Raw genomic sequence first — 15,997 nt, 5'->3', positions numbered from 1 at the left:
ACATGTTAACTCTGCACTTGTTTATTTGTTTGTCTCCCCCTATTAAATGATGAGTTCCTAAGGGGTAAGAAATAGTACAATATATTCTTAATATCCCTAGCACAAAGCACAGTGATAACCTCCAAGTTGTAGTACAAAAAAGTGTTGAGGAATTAATCGTTTATCAGATGGTAAAATCAGAACATTACCTGTCACATCAGAATCTGATTCTTTGTGTCTTTGAACTAAATGTCCTTTATCACAAACCTAATGGAACACAGAACCGGAAGGAAAACAGTACTATATTATAAACATGAAAATGAGGTACATTTTCTACAATTTATGGTAATTTTCAACATTATCATTTTATCCTCATAGGTTTAGAATGGACAAAAATAATCTTTTAAATCAGTACCTTCTAGTATCTTTCACAACACTACTTTTCTTCTCCACCAATGACAGAAGAAAACGTTAAATACTGCATTTTGGCATTAAAGGGAATTTAAATATTTCTTACTTTGTGTAGAACTTATTTATGATGAGAAAGAGACAAGTGTATGCTTTATAATTTCATTTACTTAGTAAGATTAAAGATAAAGGAAGAGAAGTACAAAATGAATGAAAATATATAAAATTGTATGAAAAAGTATAAGCAATTGCAAAACTGTGTTTATACAGGAAAGTTGAAAAAATAATTTCTCATAGCTTGTAAAAAAATGTTTAGAGTAAGAAAGACCCTATGCATGACACTGCTGTCTGTGTGTCATGAAAGGAGATACCTTGCCAGTCTGACCCAGCTGGACTAAAAGAGACACAAAACACTGTGGAATTGTGACTGCTCGTCTTGAGTAGTGTACACAAATCATCATGTGAGTGTGAAAACATTCTGAAAGTCTCTTAGTCGTGTCCAACTCTTTGCAACCCCATGGACTATACAGTCCGTGGAATTCTCCAGGCCAGAATACTGGAATGGGTAGCCTTTCCCTTCTCCAGGGGATCTGCCAGACCCAGGGATCGAACCCTGGTCTCCCACATTGCAGGCGGATTCCTTACTAGCTGAGCCACCAGGCAAGCTGAAAACATTTTAAATACTTCCAAACTGTTTCCAAATTCTCCATGCCAGGCTTCAACAATATGTGAACTGTGAACTTTCAGATGTTCAAGAAAAGGCAGAGGAACCAGAGATCAAATTGCCAACATCCACTGGATCATTGAAAGAGAGTTCCAGAAAAACATCTATTTCTGTTTTCTTGACTATGCCAAAGCCTTTGACTGTGTGGATCACAATAAACTGTAGAAAATTCTGAAAGAGATGGGAATACCAGACCACCTGACCTGCCTTCTGAAAAATCTGTATGCAGGTCAGGAAGCAACAGTTAGAACTGGCCATGGAACAACAGACTGGTTCCAAATAGGAAAAGGAGTACATCAAGGCTGTATATTGTCACCCTGCTTATTTAACTTATACGCAGAGTACATCATGAGGAACGCTGGGCTGGAAGAAGCACAAGCTGGAATCAAGATTGCAGGGAGAAATATCAATAACCTCAGATATGCAGATGACACCATCCTTATGGCAGAAAGTGAAGAAGAACTAAAGAGCCTCTTGATGAAAGTGAAAGAGAGTGAAAAAGTTGGCTTAAAGCTCAATATTCAGAAAACGAAGATCATGGCATCCAGTCCTATCACTTCATGGAAAATAGTGAAACAGTGTCAGACTTTATTTTTTTGGGCTCCAAAATCACTGCAGGTGGTGACTGCAGCCATAAAATTAAAAGATGCTTACTCCTTGGAAGGAAAGTTATGACAAACCTAGATAGCAGATTAAAAAGCAGAGATATTACTTAAAGCCAAGAAAGGTCCATCTAGTCAAGGCTATGATTTTTCCAGTAGTCATGTATGGATATGAGAGTTGGACTATAAAGAAAGCTTCTTTTTAGATAAAATTGAATGGCAGCCCCCCACCCAAAGATATAATCAGCATGAAAATGAGAGGTGGGAGGAAACTGTAAAAATCAAAACTTGATTATTGAAGGGAAAGAGATAAAGAAGTATGCTAGAAAATATTATGCAAAGTTAAAAGTAGCAATATTATATAATCATTATAAAGAATTTAGAGAAACAAGGGGTAAAACTAGGTTGAAGAAAATTCACTTGTAACAAGACTTGATTTGATGAATTCATTGTCATTTTTAGCTCTCCTCCTTTGACTGAAATATGACTGTGAACCATAATAAAACTATTATCTTCATCTCATAGAAAATCACCAGGCCAAGAAACTATAAAACAGCACAGTTTTATAGGCATAGGCAAAACACAGGCAAAACACTCTCTGACATAAATCACAGCAGGATCCTCTATGACCCACTTCCCAGAATATTGGAAATAAAAGCAAAAATAAACAAATGAGACCTAATTAAAATTAAAAACTTTTGCACAACAAAGGAAACTATAAGCAAGGTGAAAAGACAGCCTTCAGAATGGGAGAAAACAATAGCAAATGAAGCAACTGACAAAGAATTAATCTCAAAAATATACAAGCAACTCCTGCAGCTCAATTCCAGAAAAATAAACGACCTGATCAAAAAATGGGCCAAAGAACTAAACAGACATTTCTCCAAAGAAGACATAATAAACACATGAAAAGATGCTCAACATCACTAATTATTAGAGAAATACAAATCAAAACCACAATGAGGACCATTTCACGCCAGTCAGAATGGCTGCTATCCAAAAGTCTGCTGCTGCTGCTAAGTCACTTTAGTCGTGTCCGACTCTGTGCGACCCCATAGATGGCAGCCCACCAGGCTCCCCCGTCCCTGGGATTCTCCAGGCAAGAACACTGGAGTGGGTTGCCATTTTCTTCTCCAATGCATGAAAGTGGAAAGTGAAAGTGAAGTCGCTTAGTCGTGTCCGACTCTTAGACTCCATGGACTGCAGCCTACCAGGCTCCTCCGCCCATGGGATTTTCCAGGCAAGAGTACTGGAGTGGGGTGCCATTGCCTTCTCCAGATCCAAAAGTCTACAAGCAATAAATGCTGGAGAGGGTGTGGAGAAAAGGGAACCCTCTTACACTGTTGGTGGGAATGCAAACTAGTACAGCCACAATGGAGAACAGTGTGGAGATTCCTTAAAAAAGTGGAAATAGAACTGCCATATGACCCAGCAATCCCACTGCTGGGCATACACATCGAGGAAACCAGAATTGAGACACATGGACCCCAATGTTCGTCGCAGCACTGTTCATAATAGCCAGGACATGGAAGCAACCTAGATGTCCATCAGCAGACGAATGGATAAGAAAGCTGTGGTACATACACACAATGGAATATTACTCAGGCATTAAAAAGAATACATTTGAATCAGTTCTAATGAGGTGGATGAAACTGGAGCCTATTATACAGAGTGAAGTAAGCCAGAAAGAAAAACACCAATATAGTATACTAATGCATATATATGGAATTTAGAAAGATGGTAACGATAACCCTGTATCAAGATAGCAAAAGAGACACAGATGTATAGAACAGTCTTTTGGACTCTGTGGGAGAGGGCGAGGTGGGGCTGGTTTGGGAGAATGTCACTGAAACATGTATATTATCATATGTGAAACGGATCACCAGTCTAGGTTCGATGCATGATACAGGGTGCTTGGGGCTGGTGCACTGGGATGACCCAGAGGGATGGGATGGGGAGGGAGGTGGGAGGGGTGTTCAGGATGGGGAACACATGTACACCCATGGCAGATTCATGTCAATGTATGGCAAAACCAATACAATATTGTAATTAGCCTCAAAAAAAAAAAAAAAAAAGAAAATCAGTGATCTTATGGTTGGTTGGTTGGTTGGTTGGTTTAGCTCCTAAGTCATGTCTGACTATTGCGACCCCATGGACTATAGCCTGCCAGGCTCCTCTGTCCATGGGATTCTCCAGGCAAGAATACTGGAGTGGGTTGCCATTTCCTCCTCCAGGGGATCTTCCCAACCTAGGAATCAAACGTGGGTCTCCTGCCTTGCAGGCAGATTCTTTTTTTTTTTTTAGGTAATTATTTTTTATTGGAGGCAAATTATTTTACAATATCATATTGGTTGGTTTTGCCATACATTGATATGAATTTGCCCCGGGTTTACATAAGTTCCCCCTCCTGAACCCCCCTCCCACCTCCCTCCTCCCTTTATCCTCCCTCTGGGTCATCCCCGCATGCCAGGCCCGAGCATCCTATAACATGCATTGACCCTGAACTAGTGATTCGTTTCACATATGACAACATACGTGTTTCAATGCCATTCTCCCAAATCATCCCACCCTCACCCTCTCCCATAGAGTCCCAAAGACTGTTCTATACATCTGTGTCTCTTTTGCTGTCTCGTATACAGGGTTATCATTTGCATCTTTCTAAATTCCATATATATGTGTTAGTATACTGTATTGGTGTTTTTCTTTCTGGCTTACTTCACTCTGTATAATAGGCTCCAGTTTCATCCACCTCATTAGAACTGATTCAAATGTATTCTTTTTAATGGCTGAATAATACTCCATTGTGTATATGTACCAAAGCTTTCTTATCCATTCGTCTGCAGATGGGCATCTAGGTTGCTTCCATGTCCTGGCTATTATAAACAGGGCTGCAATGAACATTGGAGTACACGTGTCTCTTTCAATTCTGGTTTCCTCGGTGTATATGCCCAGGAGTGCGATTGCTGGATCATATGGCAGTTCTATTTCCAATTTTTTGAGGAATCTCCACACTGTTCTCCATAGTGGCTGTACTAGTTTGCATTCCCACCAACAGTGTAAGAGGGTTCCTTTCTCTCCACATCCTCTCCAGCATTTATTGCATGTAGACTTTTGGATAGCAGCCATTCTGACTGGTGTGAAATGGTATCTCATTGTGGTTTTGATTTGCATCTCTCTGATTATGAGGGATGTTGAGCATTTTTTCATGTGTTTGTTAGCCATCTTTATGTCTTCTTTGGAGAAATGTCTGTTTAGTTCTTTGGCCCATTTTTTGATTGGGTCATTTATTTTTCTGGAATTGAGCTGAAGGAGCTGCTTGTATAATTTGGAGATTAATCCTTTATCAGTTGCTTCATTTGCTATTATTTTCTCCCATTCTGAAGGCTGTCTTTTCACCTTATTTATAGTTTCCTTTGCTGTGCAGAAGCTTTTGATTTTAATTAGGTCCCATTTGTTTATTTTTGCTTTTATTTCCAATATTCTGGGAGGTGGGTCATGGAGGATCCTGCTGTGATTTATGTCGGACAGTGTTTTGCCTACGTTCTCCTCTAGGAGTTTTATAGTTTCTGGTCTTACATTTAGCTCTCTAATCCATTTTGAGTTTATTTTGGTGTATGGTGTTAGGAAGTGTTCTAGTTTCATTCTTTTACAAGTGGCTGACCAGTTTTCCCAGCACCACTTGTTAAAGAGACTGTCTTTTCTCCATTTGATATTCTTGCCTCCTTTGTCAAAGATGAGGTGTCCATAGATGCGTGGATTTATCTCTGGGCTTTCTATTTTGTTCCATTGATCTATATTTCTGTCTTTATGCCAGTACCATACTGTCTTGATGACTGTGGCTTTGTAGTAGAGCCTGAAGTCCGGCAGGTTAATTCCCCCAGTTCCATCTTTCTTCCTCAAGATTGCTTTGGCTATTCAAGGTTTTCTGTATTTCCATACAAATTGTGAGATTATTTGTTCTAGTTCTGTGAAAAATATCTTTGGTAGCTTGATAGGGATTGCATTGAATGTATAAATTACTTTGGGTAGTATACTCATTTTTACAATATTTATTCTTCCAATCCATGAACATGGTATATTTCTCCATCTATTAGTGTCCTCTTTGGAAAGTCGGGAAAACCACTAGACCATTCAGATATGACCTCAATCAAATCCCTTATGATTATGCAGTGGAAGTGAGAAATAGATTTAAGGGACTAGATCTGATTGACAGAGTGCCTGATGAACTCTGGACGGAGGTTCGTGACATTGTACAGGAGACAGGGACCAAGACCATCCCCATGGAAAAGAAATGCAAAAGAGCGAAATGGCTGTCTGAGGAGGCCTTACAAATAGCTGTAAAAAGAAGAGAGGCGAAAAGCAAAGGAGAAAAGGAAAGATATAAGCATCTGAATGCAGAGTTCCAAAGAATAGCAAGGAGAGATAAGAAAGCCTTCCTCAGTGATCAATGCAAAGAAATAGAGGAAAACAACAGAATAGGAAAAACAAGAGACCTCTTCAAGAAAATTAGAGATTCCAAGGGAACATTTCATGCAAAGATGGGCTCGATAAAGGACAGAAATGGTATGGACCTAACAGAAGCAGAAGATATTAAGAAGAGGTGGCAGGAATACACAGAAGAACTGTACAAAAAAGATCTTCACGACCAAGATAGTCACGATAATGTGATCACTGACCTAGAGCCAGACATCTTGGAATGTGAAGTCAAGTGGGCCTTAGAAAGCATCACTACGAACAAAGCTAGTGGAGGTGATGGAATTCCAGTGGAGCTATTTCAAGTCTTGAAAGATGATGCTGTGAAAGTGCTGCACTCAATATGCCAGCAGATTTGGAAAACTCAGCAGTGGCCACAGGACTGGAAGAGGTCAGTCTTCATTCCAATCCCAAAGAAAGGCAATGCCAAAGAATGCTCAAACTACCGCACAATTGCACTCATCTCACACGCTAGTAAAGTCATGCTCAAAATTCTCCAAGCCAGGCTTCAGCAGTATGTAAACCGTGAACTCCCAGATGTTCAAGCAGGTTTTAGAAAAGGCAGAGGCACCAGAGATCAAATTGCCAACATCCGCTGGATCATGGAGAAAGCAAGAGAGTTCCAGAAAAACATCTATTTCTGCTTCATTGACTATGCCAAAGCCTTTGACTGTGTGGATCACAATAAACTGTGGAACATTCTGAAAGAGATGGGAATCCCAGACCACCTGACCTGCCTCTTGAGAAACCTGTATGCAGGTCAGGAAGCAACAGTTAGAACCGGTCATGGAACAACAGACTGGTTCCAAATAGGAAAAGGTGTACGTCAAGGTTGTATATTGTCACCTTGCTTATTTAACTTATATGCAGAGTACATCATGAGGAACGCTGGGCTGGAAGAAGCACAAGCTGGAATCAAGATTGCTGGGAGAAATATCAATAACCTCAGATATGCAGATGACACTACCCTTATGGCAGAAAGTGAAGAGGAACTCAAAAGCCTCTTGATGAAAGTGAAAGAGGAGAGTGAAAAGGTTGGCTTGAAGCTCAACATTCAGAAAACAAAGATCATGGCATCTGGTCCCATCACTTCATGGGAAATAGATGGAAAAACAGTGGAAACAGTGTCCGACTTTGTTTTTTTGGGCTCCAAAATCACTGCAGATGCTGATTGCAGCCATGAAATTAAAAGACGCTTGCTCCTTGGAAGGAAAGTTATGACCAACCTTGATAGCATATTAAAAAGCAGAGACATTACTTTGCCAACCAAGGTCCGTCTAGTCAAGGCAATGGTTTTTCCCGTGGTCATGTATGGATGTGAGAGTTGGACTGTGAAGAAAGCTGATCGCCGAAGAATCGATGCTTTTGAACTGTGGTGTTGGAGAAGACTCTTGAGAGTCCCTTATACTGCAAGGAGATCCAACCAGTCCATTCTAAAGGAGATCAATCCTGGATGTTCATTGGAGGGACTGATGCTAAAGCTGAAACTCCAATACTTTGGCCACCTCATGCGACGAGTTGACTTATTGGAAAAGACTCTGATGCTGGGAAAGGTTGGGGGCGGGAGGAGAAGGGGACGACGGAGAATGAGATGGATGGATGGCATCACCGACTCTGTGGACATGAGTTTGAGTGTACTCCGGGAGTTGGTGATGGACAGGGAGGCCTGGCGTGCTGTGATTCATGGGGTCGCGGAGAGTCGGACACGACTGAGCGACTGAACTGAACTGAACTGATGTACAAGTCTTTTGTTTCCTTAGGTAGATATATTCCTACGTATTTAATTCTTTTCGTTGCAACAGTGAATGGAATAGTTTCCTTAATTTCTCTTTCTATTTTCTCATTATTAGTGTATAGGAATGCAAGGGATTTCTGTGTGTTGATTTTATATCCTGCAACATTACTGTAATCATTGATTAGCTCTAGTAGTTTTCTGGTAGAGTCTCTAGGGTTTTCTGTGTAGAGGATCATGTCATCAGCGAACAGTGAAAGTTTTACTTCTTCTTTTCCAATTTGTATTCCTTTTATGTCTTTTTCTGCTCTGATTGCTGTAGCCAAAACTTCCAGAACTATGTTGAATAGTAGTGGTGAGAGTGGGCACCCTTGTCTTGTTCCTGACTTTAGGGGAAATGCTTTCAGTTTTTCACCATTGAGGATAATGTTTGCTGTGGGTTTGTCATATATAGCTTTTATTATGTTGAGGTATGTCCCTTCTATTCCCACTTTCTGGAGGGTTTTTATCATAAATGGATGTTGAATTTTGTCGAAGGCTTTCTCTGCATCTATTGAGATAATCATATGATTTTTATTTTTCAGTTTGTTAATGTGGTGTATTACGTTGACTGATTTGCGGATATTGAAGAATCCTTGCATTCCTGGGATAAAGCCCACTTGGTCATGATGTATGATCTTCTTAACATGCTGTTGGATTCTGATTGCTAGAATTTTGTTAAGGATTTTTGCATCTATGTTCATCAGTGATATTGGCCTGTAGTTCTCTTTTTTTTGTGGGGTCTTTACCAGGTTTTGGGATTAGGGTGATGGTGGCCTCATAGAATGAGTTTGGAAGTTTCCCTTCCTCAGCAATTTTCTGGAAGAGTTTGAGTAGAATAGGTGTTAGCTCTTCTCTAAATTTTTGGTAGAATTCAGCTGTGAAGCCGTCTGGACCTGGGCTTTTGTTTGCTGGGAGATTTTTGATTACAGTTTCAATTTCCGTGCTTGTGATGGGTCTGTTCAGATTTTCTATTTCTTCCTGGTTCAGTTTTGGAAAGTTGTATTTTTCTAGGAATTTGTCCATTTCTTCCAGGTTATTCATTTTATTGCCATATAATTCCTGATAGTATTCTCTAATAATCCTTTGTATTTCTGTGTTGTCAGTTGTGATCTCTCCATTTTCATTTCTAATTTTATTGATTTGGTTCTTCTCCCTTTGTTTCTTGATGAGTCTGGCTAGTGGTTTGTCAATTTTATTTACCTTCTCAAAGAACCAGCTTTTGGCTTTGTTGATTTTTGCTATAGTCTCTTTTGTTTCTTTTGCATTTATCTCTGCCCTAATTTTTACAATTTCTTTCCTTCTGCTGACCCTGGGGTTCTTCATTTCTTCCTTTTCTAGTTGCTTTAGATGTAGAGTTAGGTTATTTAGTTGACTTTTTTCTTGTTTCTTGAGGTGTGCCTGTATTGCTATGAACTTCCCCCTTAGCACTGCTTTTATAGTGTCCCAGAGGTTTTGGGTTGTTGTGTTTTCATTTTCATTCATTTCTATGCATATTTTGATTTCTCTTTTGATTTCTTCTATGATTTGTTCGTTGTTCAGCAGCGTGTTGTTCAGCCTCCATATGTTGGCATGTTTAATAGTTTTTCTCCCATAATTGAGATCTAATTTTACTGCATTGTGGTCAGAAAAGATGCATGGAATGATTTCAACTTTTTTGAATTTACCAAGGCTAGATTTATGGCCCAGGATGTGATCTATCCTGGAAAAGGTTCCATGTGCACTTGAGAAAAAGGTGAAATTCATTGTTTTGGGGTGAAATGTCCTATAGATATCAATTAGGTCTAACCGGTCTATTGTATCATTTAAAGATTGTGTTTCCTTGTTAATTTTCTGTTTAGTTGATCTATCCATAGATGTAAGTGGGGTATTAAAATCTCCCACTATTATTGCATTATTGTTAATTTCCCCTTTCATACTTGTTAGTAATTGTCTTACATATTGCGGTGCTCCTATGTTGGGTGCATAAATATTTATAATTGTTATATCTTCATCTTAGATTGATCCTTTGATCATTATGTAGTTTCCTTCTTTGTCTCTTTTCACAGCCTTTGTTTTAAAGTCTATTTTATCTGATATGAGTATTGCTACTCCTGCTTTCTTTTGGTCTCTATTTGCATGGAATATCTTTTTCCAGCCCTTCACTTTCAGTCTGTATGTGTCCCTCATTTTGAGGTGGGTCTCTTGCAGACAACATATATGGGGGTCTTGTTTTTGTATCCATTCAGCCAGCCTTTGTCTTTTGGTTGGGGCATTCAACCCACTTACGTTTAAGGTAATTAATGATAAGTACGATCCTGTAGCCATTTTCTTTATTGCTTTGGGTTCGAGTTTATACACCCTTTCTGTGTTTCCTGTCTAGAAAAGATCCTTTAGCATTTGTTGGAGAGCTGGTTTGGTAATGCTGAATTCTCTCAGCTTTTGCTTGTCTGTAAAGCTTTTGATTTCTCCTTCATATTTGAATGAGATCCTTGCTGGGTACAGTAGTCTGGGCTGTAGGTTATTTTCTTTCATCACTTTAAGTATGTCTTGCCATTCCCTCCTGGCCTGAAGAGTTTCTGTTGAAAGATCAGCTGTTATCCTTATGGGAATCCCCTTGTGTGTTATTTGCTGTTTTTCCCTTGCTGCTTTTAATATTTGTTCTTTGTGTTTGATCTTTGTTAATTTGATTAATATGTGTCTAGGAGTATTTCGCCTTGGGTTTATCCTGTTGGGGACTCTCTGGGTTTCTTGGACTTGGGTGATTATTTCTTTCCCTATTTTAGGGAAGTTTTCAACTATTATCTCCTCAAGTATTCTTTCATGGTCTTTCTTTTTGTCTTCTTCTTCTGGGATTCCTATGATTCGAATGTTGGAGCGTTTAACATTGTCCCAGAGGTCTCTAATATTGTTCTCATTTCTTTTAATTTGTTTTTCTTTTTTCCTCTCTGTTTCATTTATTTCTACAATTCTATCTTCTAGCTCGCTTATCCTGTCTTCTGCCTCTGTTATTCTACTGTTTGTTCCCTCCAGAGTGTTTCTGATCTCATCTATTGTATTATTCATTGTATATTGACTCTTTTTTATTTCCTCTAAGTCCTTATTAAATCTTTCTTCCATCTTCTCAATCCTTTTCTCCAGGTTATTTATCTGTAACTCCATTTTGCTTTCAAGATTTTGAATCATTTTCACCACCAAAATTCGAAATTCTTTTTCATGTAGATTCCCTATATCTTCCTCTTTTGTTTGTGTTGGTGGGCATTTATCTTGTTCCTTTACTTGCTGGGTATTTCTCTGCTTCTTCATCTTGCTTATAATGCTTTGCTTGGGGTGGCCTTTCCCTCTTCTGGCCGTTTGTGGAGTTCTCTTTATTATGTAGTTTCCTTGCTGTGTGTGGGGTTGGACAGGTGACTTGTCAAGGTTCCCTGGTTATGGAAGCCTGTGTCGGTGTTCTGGTGGGTGGAGCTGGATTTCTTCTCTCTGGAGTGCAATGAAGTGTCCAGTAATGAGTTATGACATGTCAGTGGGTTTGGAGTGACTTTGGGCAGCCTGTATATTGAAGCTCAGGGCTAGTTTCCTGTGTTACTGGAGAATTTGCGTGGTATGTCTTGCTCTGGAACTTGTTGACCCTTGGGTTTAGCGTAGGTATGGAGACGTTTGATGAGCTCCTATCGATTAATGTTCCCTGGAGTCAGGACTTCTCTGGTGTTCTCAGGATTCGGGCTTAAGCCTCTTGCCTCTGGTTTTTGGTCTTATTCTTGGAGTAGTCTCTAGATGTCTCTATCTGTCATTTCCAAGGTGGTTCCCTCTGTTTTAGCTTCTGTCTGCTGGTCTCTTCAGTGTCTAATTTCCGCCCTGATACTAGGGGGTGGGTGGACACTTTTTAAGGCTCAGTTGTTCAGTCCTGTTCTGGGAAGGGAGGAACGCTGCAGTCGATTATCTCTGGCGTCTGTGGGGAGTGCTCGCAGCGTCTCGGCCACACTGGGTTTGCCCCCGCTCACAGCACGTATGCTGTCCCAGTCTATACTGCACAGGCTCTAGGTTGCTCTGCCGGGAATGATCTGAGGCCGGCACCGGGTTGTATGCACTTCCCAGGTCTGAGCGGCTCAAGTTCAGGTTCTCAGGTACTCCACAAAGGCGCAGACTTGGTTGGGCCTGCGTTTTGTGCCTTCCCCGGTCCGAGCAGCTCAGGGGACCAGGTGTTTGGCGAGCGCGGTCTCTGCGACTTATCGCCTCCCCAGTCCCCGCCACTCAGTTTTCTGGGTGTACAACCGGCGCACCTTCTCAGGGGGATATCGACCGGCCCGAGCCCAAGAAGTCCTGATTAGCAACAAGCCTGTCTGCAGTTTGTATCAGATGCCTTTCTGGGGCCGCGGTTGCCTGCTCCGGCTCTGGCTGCGCTCCCTGCCTGTCTCGGCGGGGGATGGGGGATGGGCGAGCCGCAGCCGGCTCACTCTGCTCAGTCCTTTATTCTGTGAGCGGGGCTGGCCGAGTAGTAGGTTAGAGCTTTCCGCCTTTTCGTAGGGAAGCTATCCCACAGTCTGCTTTGCTCTCCCCAGTTCTCTCAAATTGTTCTTGCGGCATTCAAGCCCAGTCCTCTCTCTAAGCAGTTCAGCCAGCTCCTCCCTGCCCAGCCCCCGCTGCTAATGGCGTCTGCAGGCGTCTGCGCTGCTTCTCCGCTGGGAGTTACCGTTTGGCGGGTAATCTGTGGGTTTTAAAAAAATCTTAAAAAAAAAGAGGGTTATGTGGCCCTCTGAGCTTTCAAGGCTCGCCACAGATTCGCCAGTGAGAATGTTTCCTGGTGTTTGGAAACTTCTCTCTTTTTAAAGCCTCCCTTCCCGGGACAGAGCTCCGTCCTTACTTCTTTTGTCTCGCTTTTTATCTTTTATGTTTTTTCCTACCTCCTTTCGAAGACAATGGGCTGCTTTTCTGGGTGCCTGACGTCCTCTGCCAGCATTCAGAAGTTGTTTTGTGGACTTTACTCACGTTCAAATGTTCTTTTGATGAATTTGTGGAGGAGAGAGTGGTCTCGCCGTCCTATTCCTCCGCCATCTTATTCCTCCCCCTCCTGCAGGCAGATTCTTTACCAACTGAGCTATGATCAACTCCTAGTGTCCTTTATGAATGTGATCTATAATTCTCTTTTTTGATTGTCTTTAAGTATCTATTTTTAATTGGAGGATAACTGCTTTACAATATTGTGTTGGTTTCTACCATATTGATCTATAAATTCTAATCACAGTAATCTACAATTACTTGTTTTTGCTTAAAGTCTGCAAGATTAATACTCAAAGTATCCTGGTGGGGAATAAAACTTACTAAAATAGTCTAATACTTTTTTAGGGATATATTGGTATCTTGGGCTTTCCTGGTGGCTCAGAGGGTAAAGCGTCTGCCTACAATGTGGGAGACCCGGGTTCGATCCCTGGTCGGGAAGATCCCCTGGAGAAGGAAATGGCAACCCACTCCAGTATTCTTGCCTGGAAAATCCCATGGACTGAGAAGCCTGGTAGGCTACAGTCCATGGGGTCGCAAAGATTCGGACACAACTGAGTGACTTCACTTTCACTTTTCACTTTCATTGATATCTTACAAGCAATCATTTAAGAAACAGTTGAAGAGCATGAGCTTAATTTGACCTCAGGCATTAACCTCAGTTAAGATGATATTGTTCACTCTTTTTACCAAAGATTATTTAAAAAATGAGAAAAAAAATTCAGAATTCTTGGAAAAGTAGATTCTGTTAATCCACATTTGGCAGATGGCAGTGTATTTGCTGCTGTATCTGCTGAATGAACTTGTCATGGCTAACCTTAGATTTACCACTGGATTACTATTATTAACACCAGAAATATTTGAGAAGAAATCTTCTAACCTGAGGCTGGTACTCACGTTGACTTCTGGGTTCTCTGAAGGTAACAGATGCTTTATGGATTGACCGATGGGATCCAAGGAGGATTTTTTTTTAATCTCATCAACTTGGGATGTTGTCCTTCATCCGTGTTTGTCAGGCTTATTTCCTAACTAGACAGTTCTTTACCCCTTCCATCCCTGACCACACTCTCTGGGAGAGCAGTGGTTTTGGCAGAAGCCTCTCTGACTCCTTCCCTGACTATGCTACTGCTAAGTCACTTCAGTCATGTCCGACTCTGTGTGATCCCATAGACGGAAACCCACCAGGCTCCCCCATCCCTGGGACTCTCCAGGCAAGAACACTGGAGTGGGTTGCCATTTCCTTCTCCAATGTGTGAAAGTGAAAAGTGAAAGTGAAGTCGCTCAGTCGTGTCCAACCCTTAGTGACCCCACGGACTGCAGCCTACCAGGCTCCTCCATCCATGGGATTTTCTAGGCAAGAGTACTGGAGTGGCTTGCCATTGCCCTCTCCCTGACTATACCCAGCTGTTAAATTCTCCTAATTTCTGGCTGGTAGCTGTATTGCTTTAGCAATGCCTTGCGGGTATAAATCGCTCTACAGGCTAATTCAATAAAATCTGGGTTCCTTTGAAGGGATAATTTGACAGGTCAGGGTTTCAGATTTATACTGCCTTAGACTCCTCCTACCTGTTCCCCTGCCCCCAATTCTGTGAACTAGCCAGCCTATACGTTTGGCCCGTATCTCCAAAGAATCTATCAATTTTCTTCAAATCGCCTTTCTCTATATTTCGATTTTTGAGAATGCTGTTAAGCTTGAATTTCTCCAGGATCTGTTGCAAATTAAGTCTTTTACTTTGGGAAGACATTAGGAGCTACGTTTTATCTGGTCGGTTGTGTCATCTAAAATCTGTTGCCTTATTGATTTTCTGTCTAGAAGTTCTGTCTATTGATGTCAATAAAAGTCTCCTACTATTATTATTGTATTCTTGTAGGTCTTTCCCTTTATGTCTGCTGGTACTTGTTTTATGTATTTAGGTGATCCTGTATTGAGTACATTTATTTTAACAAGTGTAGTATCTTCTACTTGTATTGTTCCTTTTATCATTATATAATGTCCTTTGTTTTTCCTTATGGCCTTTGTTTTAATGTCTGTTTTGTCTGATATGAGTATTGCTAGCCCTGCTTTCTTATTGTTTCCATTTGGATGAAATGTCTTTTTCTATCCCCTCACTTTTAATCTGTATCTTTTCCCCTAAAGTGAGTCTCTTGTAGGTGGCATTTTTTATTCAATCTGCCACTCTTTTGATTATAGAATTTAGTCCATTGACATTTAAAGACATCATTAATAAAGTATGTACTTACTGCCATTTTAAACATTTGTTTTCCAGTTTTTGTAGTTATTTGTTTATTTCTTCTTTTTGTTTTCCCTTTTGTGGTTTGATGGCTTTCTTCTGTATTATGCTCAAGTTCCTTTTTTGGGGGGGTTTTGAGAATCTGTTGTACCTTTTTGATGTGTGGTTACCTTGGTTTTCAAATGTTAGCCCATAACTATATCTTATGTGTTCTAAATGAATAGTCATACTAGTTCAAATACATTCTAAAAGATCTACATTTTTATATTCCCCTCCTCTACATTTTGTGATTTTGGTCTACTTTACATTTTGATGCTTATCCTTTTACTATTAATTGTAGTTATAGTTGCTTTTACAATTTTTTTGGATTGCTTTTAATCTATGTACTAACTTAAGTGATGTTCAATCTTTTTATATATTTGCCTTTCCTGTTGTTATTTCCCCTTTCCTATGAGTGTACTCCTGGAGTTGGTGATGGACAGGGAGGCCTGGCGTGCTGTGATTCATGGGGTTGCAGAGAGTAGGATACGACTGAGCGACTGAATTGAACTGAACTGAACTGAATAGATAACTTGCTTCTTTTCTATATAGAGATTTCTCAATATCTCTTTTAGGTTAGGCTTAGGATTGCTGTACTCTTTTAGTTTTTGCTTGTCTGAGAAATTCTCTCTCCATCTATTCTAAACGATAATCTTGCTGGGAGGAGTATCCCAGGTTGCAGAGTTTTCTCTTTCAGGACTTTGACTAACTCATGCCACTCCCTTCTGACCTGCACAGCTTTTGCAGAGAAAACAACCTTATAGGGGTTTCCTTGTAACTGACAGTTTTTCTCTTC

At 40.6% G+C, this 15,997-nt stretch overlaps 1 protein-coding gene and 1 long non-coding RNA gene across 2 annotated transcripts in view; one reads left to right on the top strand and one right to left on the bottom strand.

Moving 5' to 3' along the window:
- Positions 1-15,997, bottom strand: part of AGBL3 (AGBL carboxypeptidase 3) — a 109,502-nt gene that overhangs the window by 34,315 nt on the left and 59,190 nt on the right. Inside the window, exon 13 of the mRNA XM_088834676.1 lies at positions 189-246. Within this exon, the coding sequence (XP_088690802.1) occupies positions 189-246 (58 nt within the window). The remainder of the gene's footprint in view (positions 1-188; positions 247-15,997) is intronic.
- Positions 1-15,997, top strand: part of LOC129552671 (uncharacterized) — a 64,736-nt gene that overhangs the window by 47,169 nt on the left and 1,570 nt on the right. The window lies entirely within an intron of this gene.

This window comes from Moschus berezovskii, chromosome 3 (genome assembly GCF_049115385.1).
Source record: "Moschus berezovskii isolate FMDL1 chromosome 3, NW_MosBer_1.0, whole genome shotgun sequence".
In the NCBI taxonomy this organism is placed as follows: Eukaryota; Metazoa; Chordata; class Mammalia; order Artiodactyla; family Moschidae; genus Moschus; species Moschus berezovskii.
Note: the sequence above shows the minus strand (reverse complement) of the source record. Positions and strands in the feature narration are given on the sequence as shown.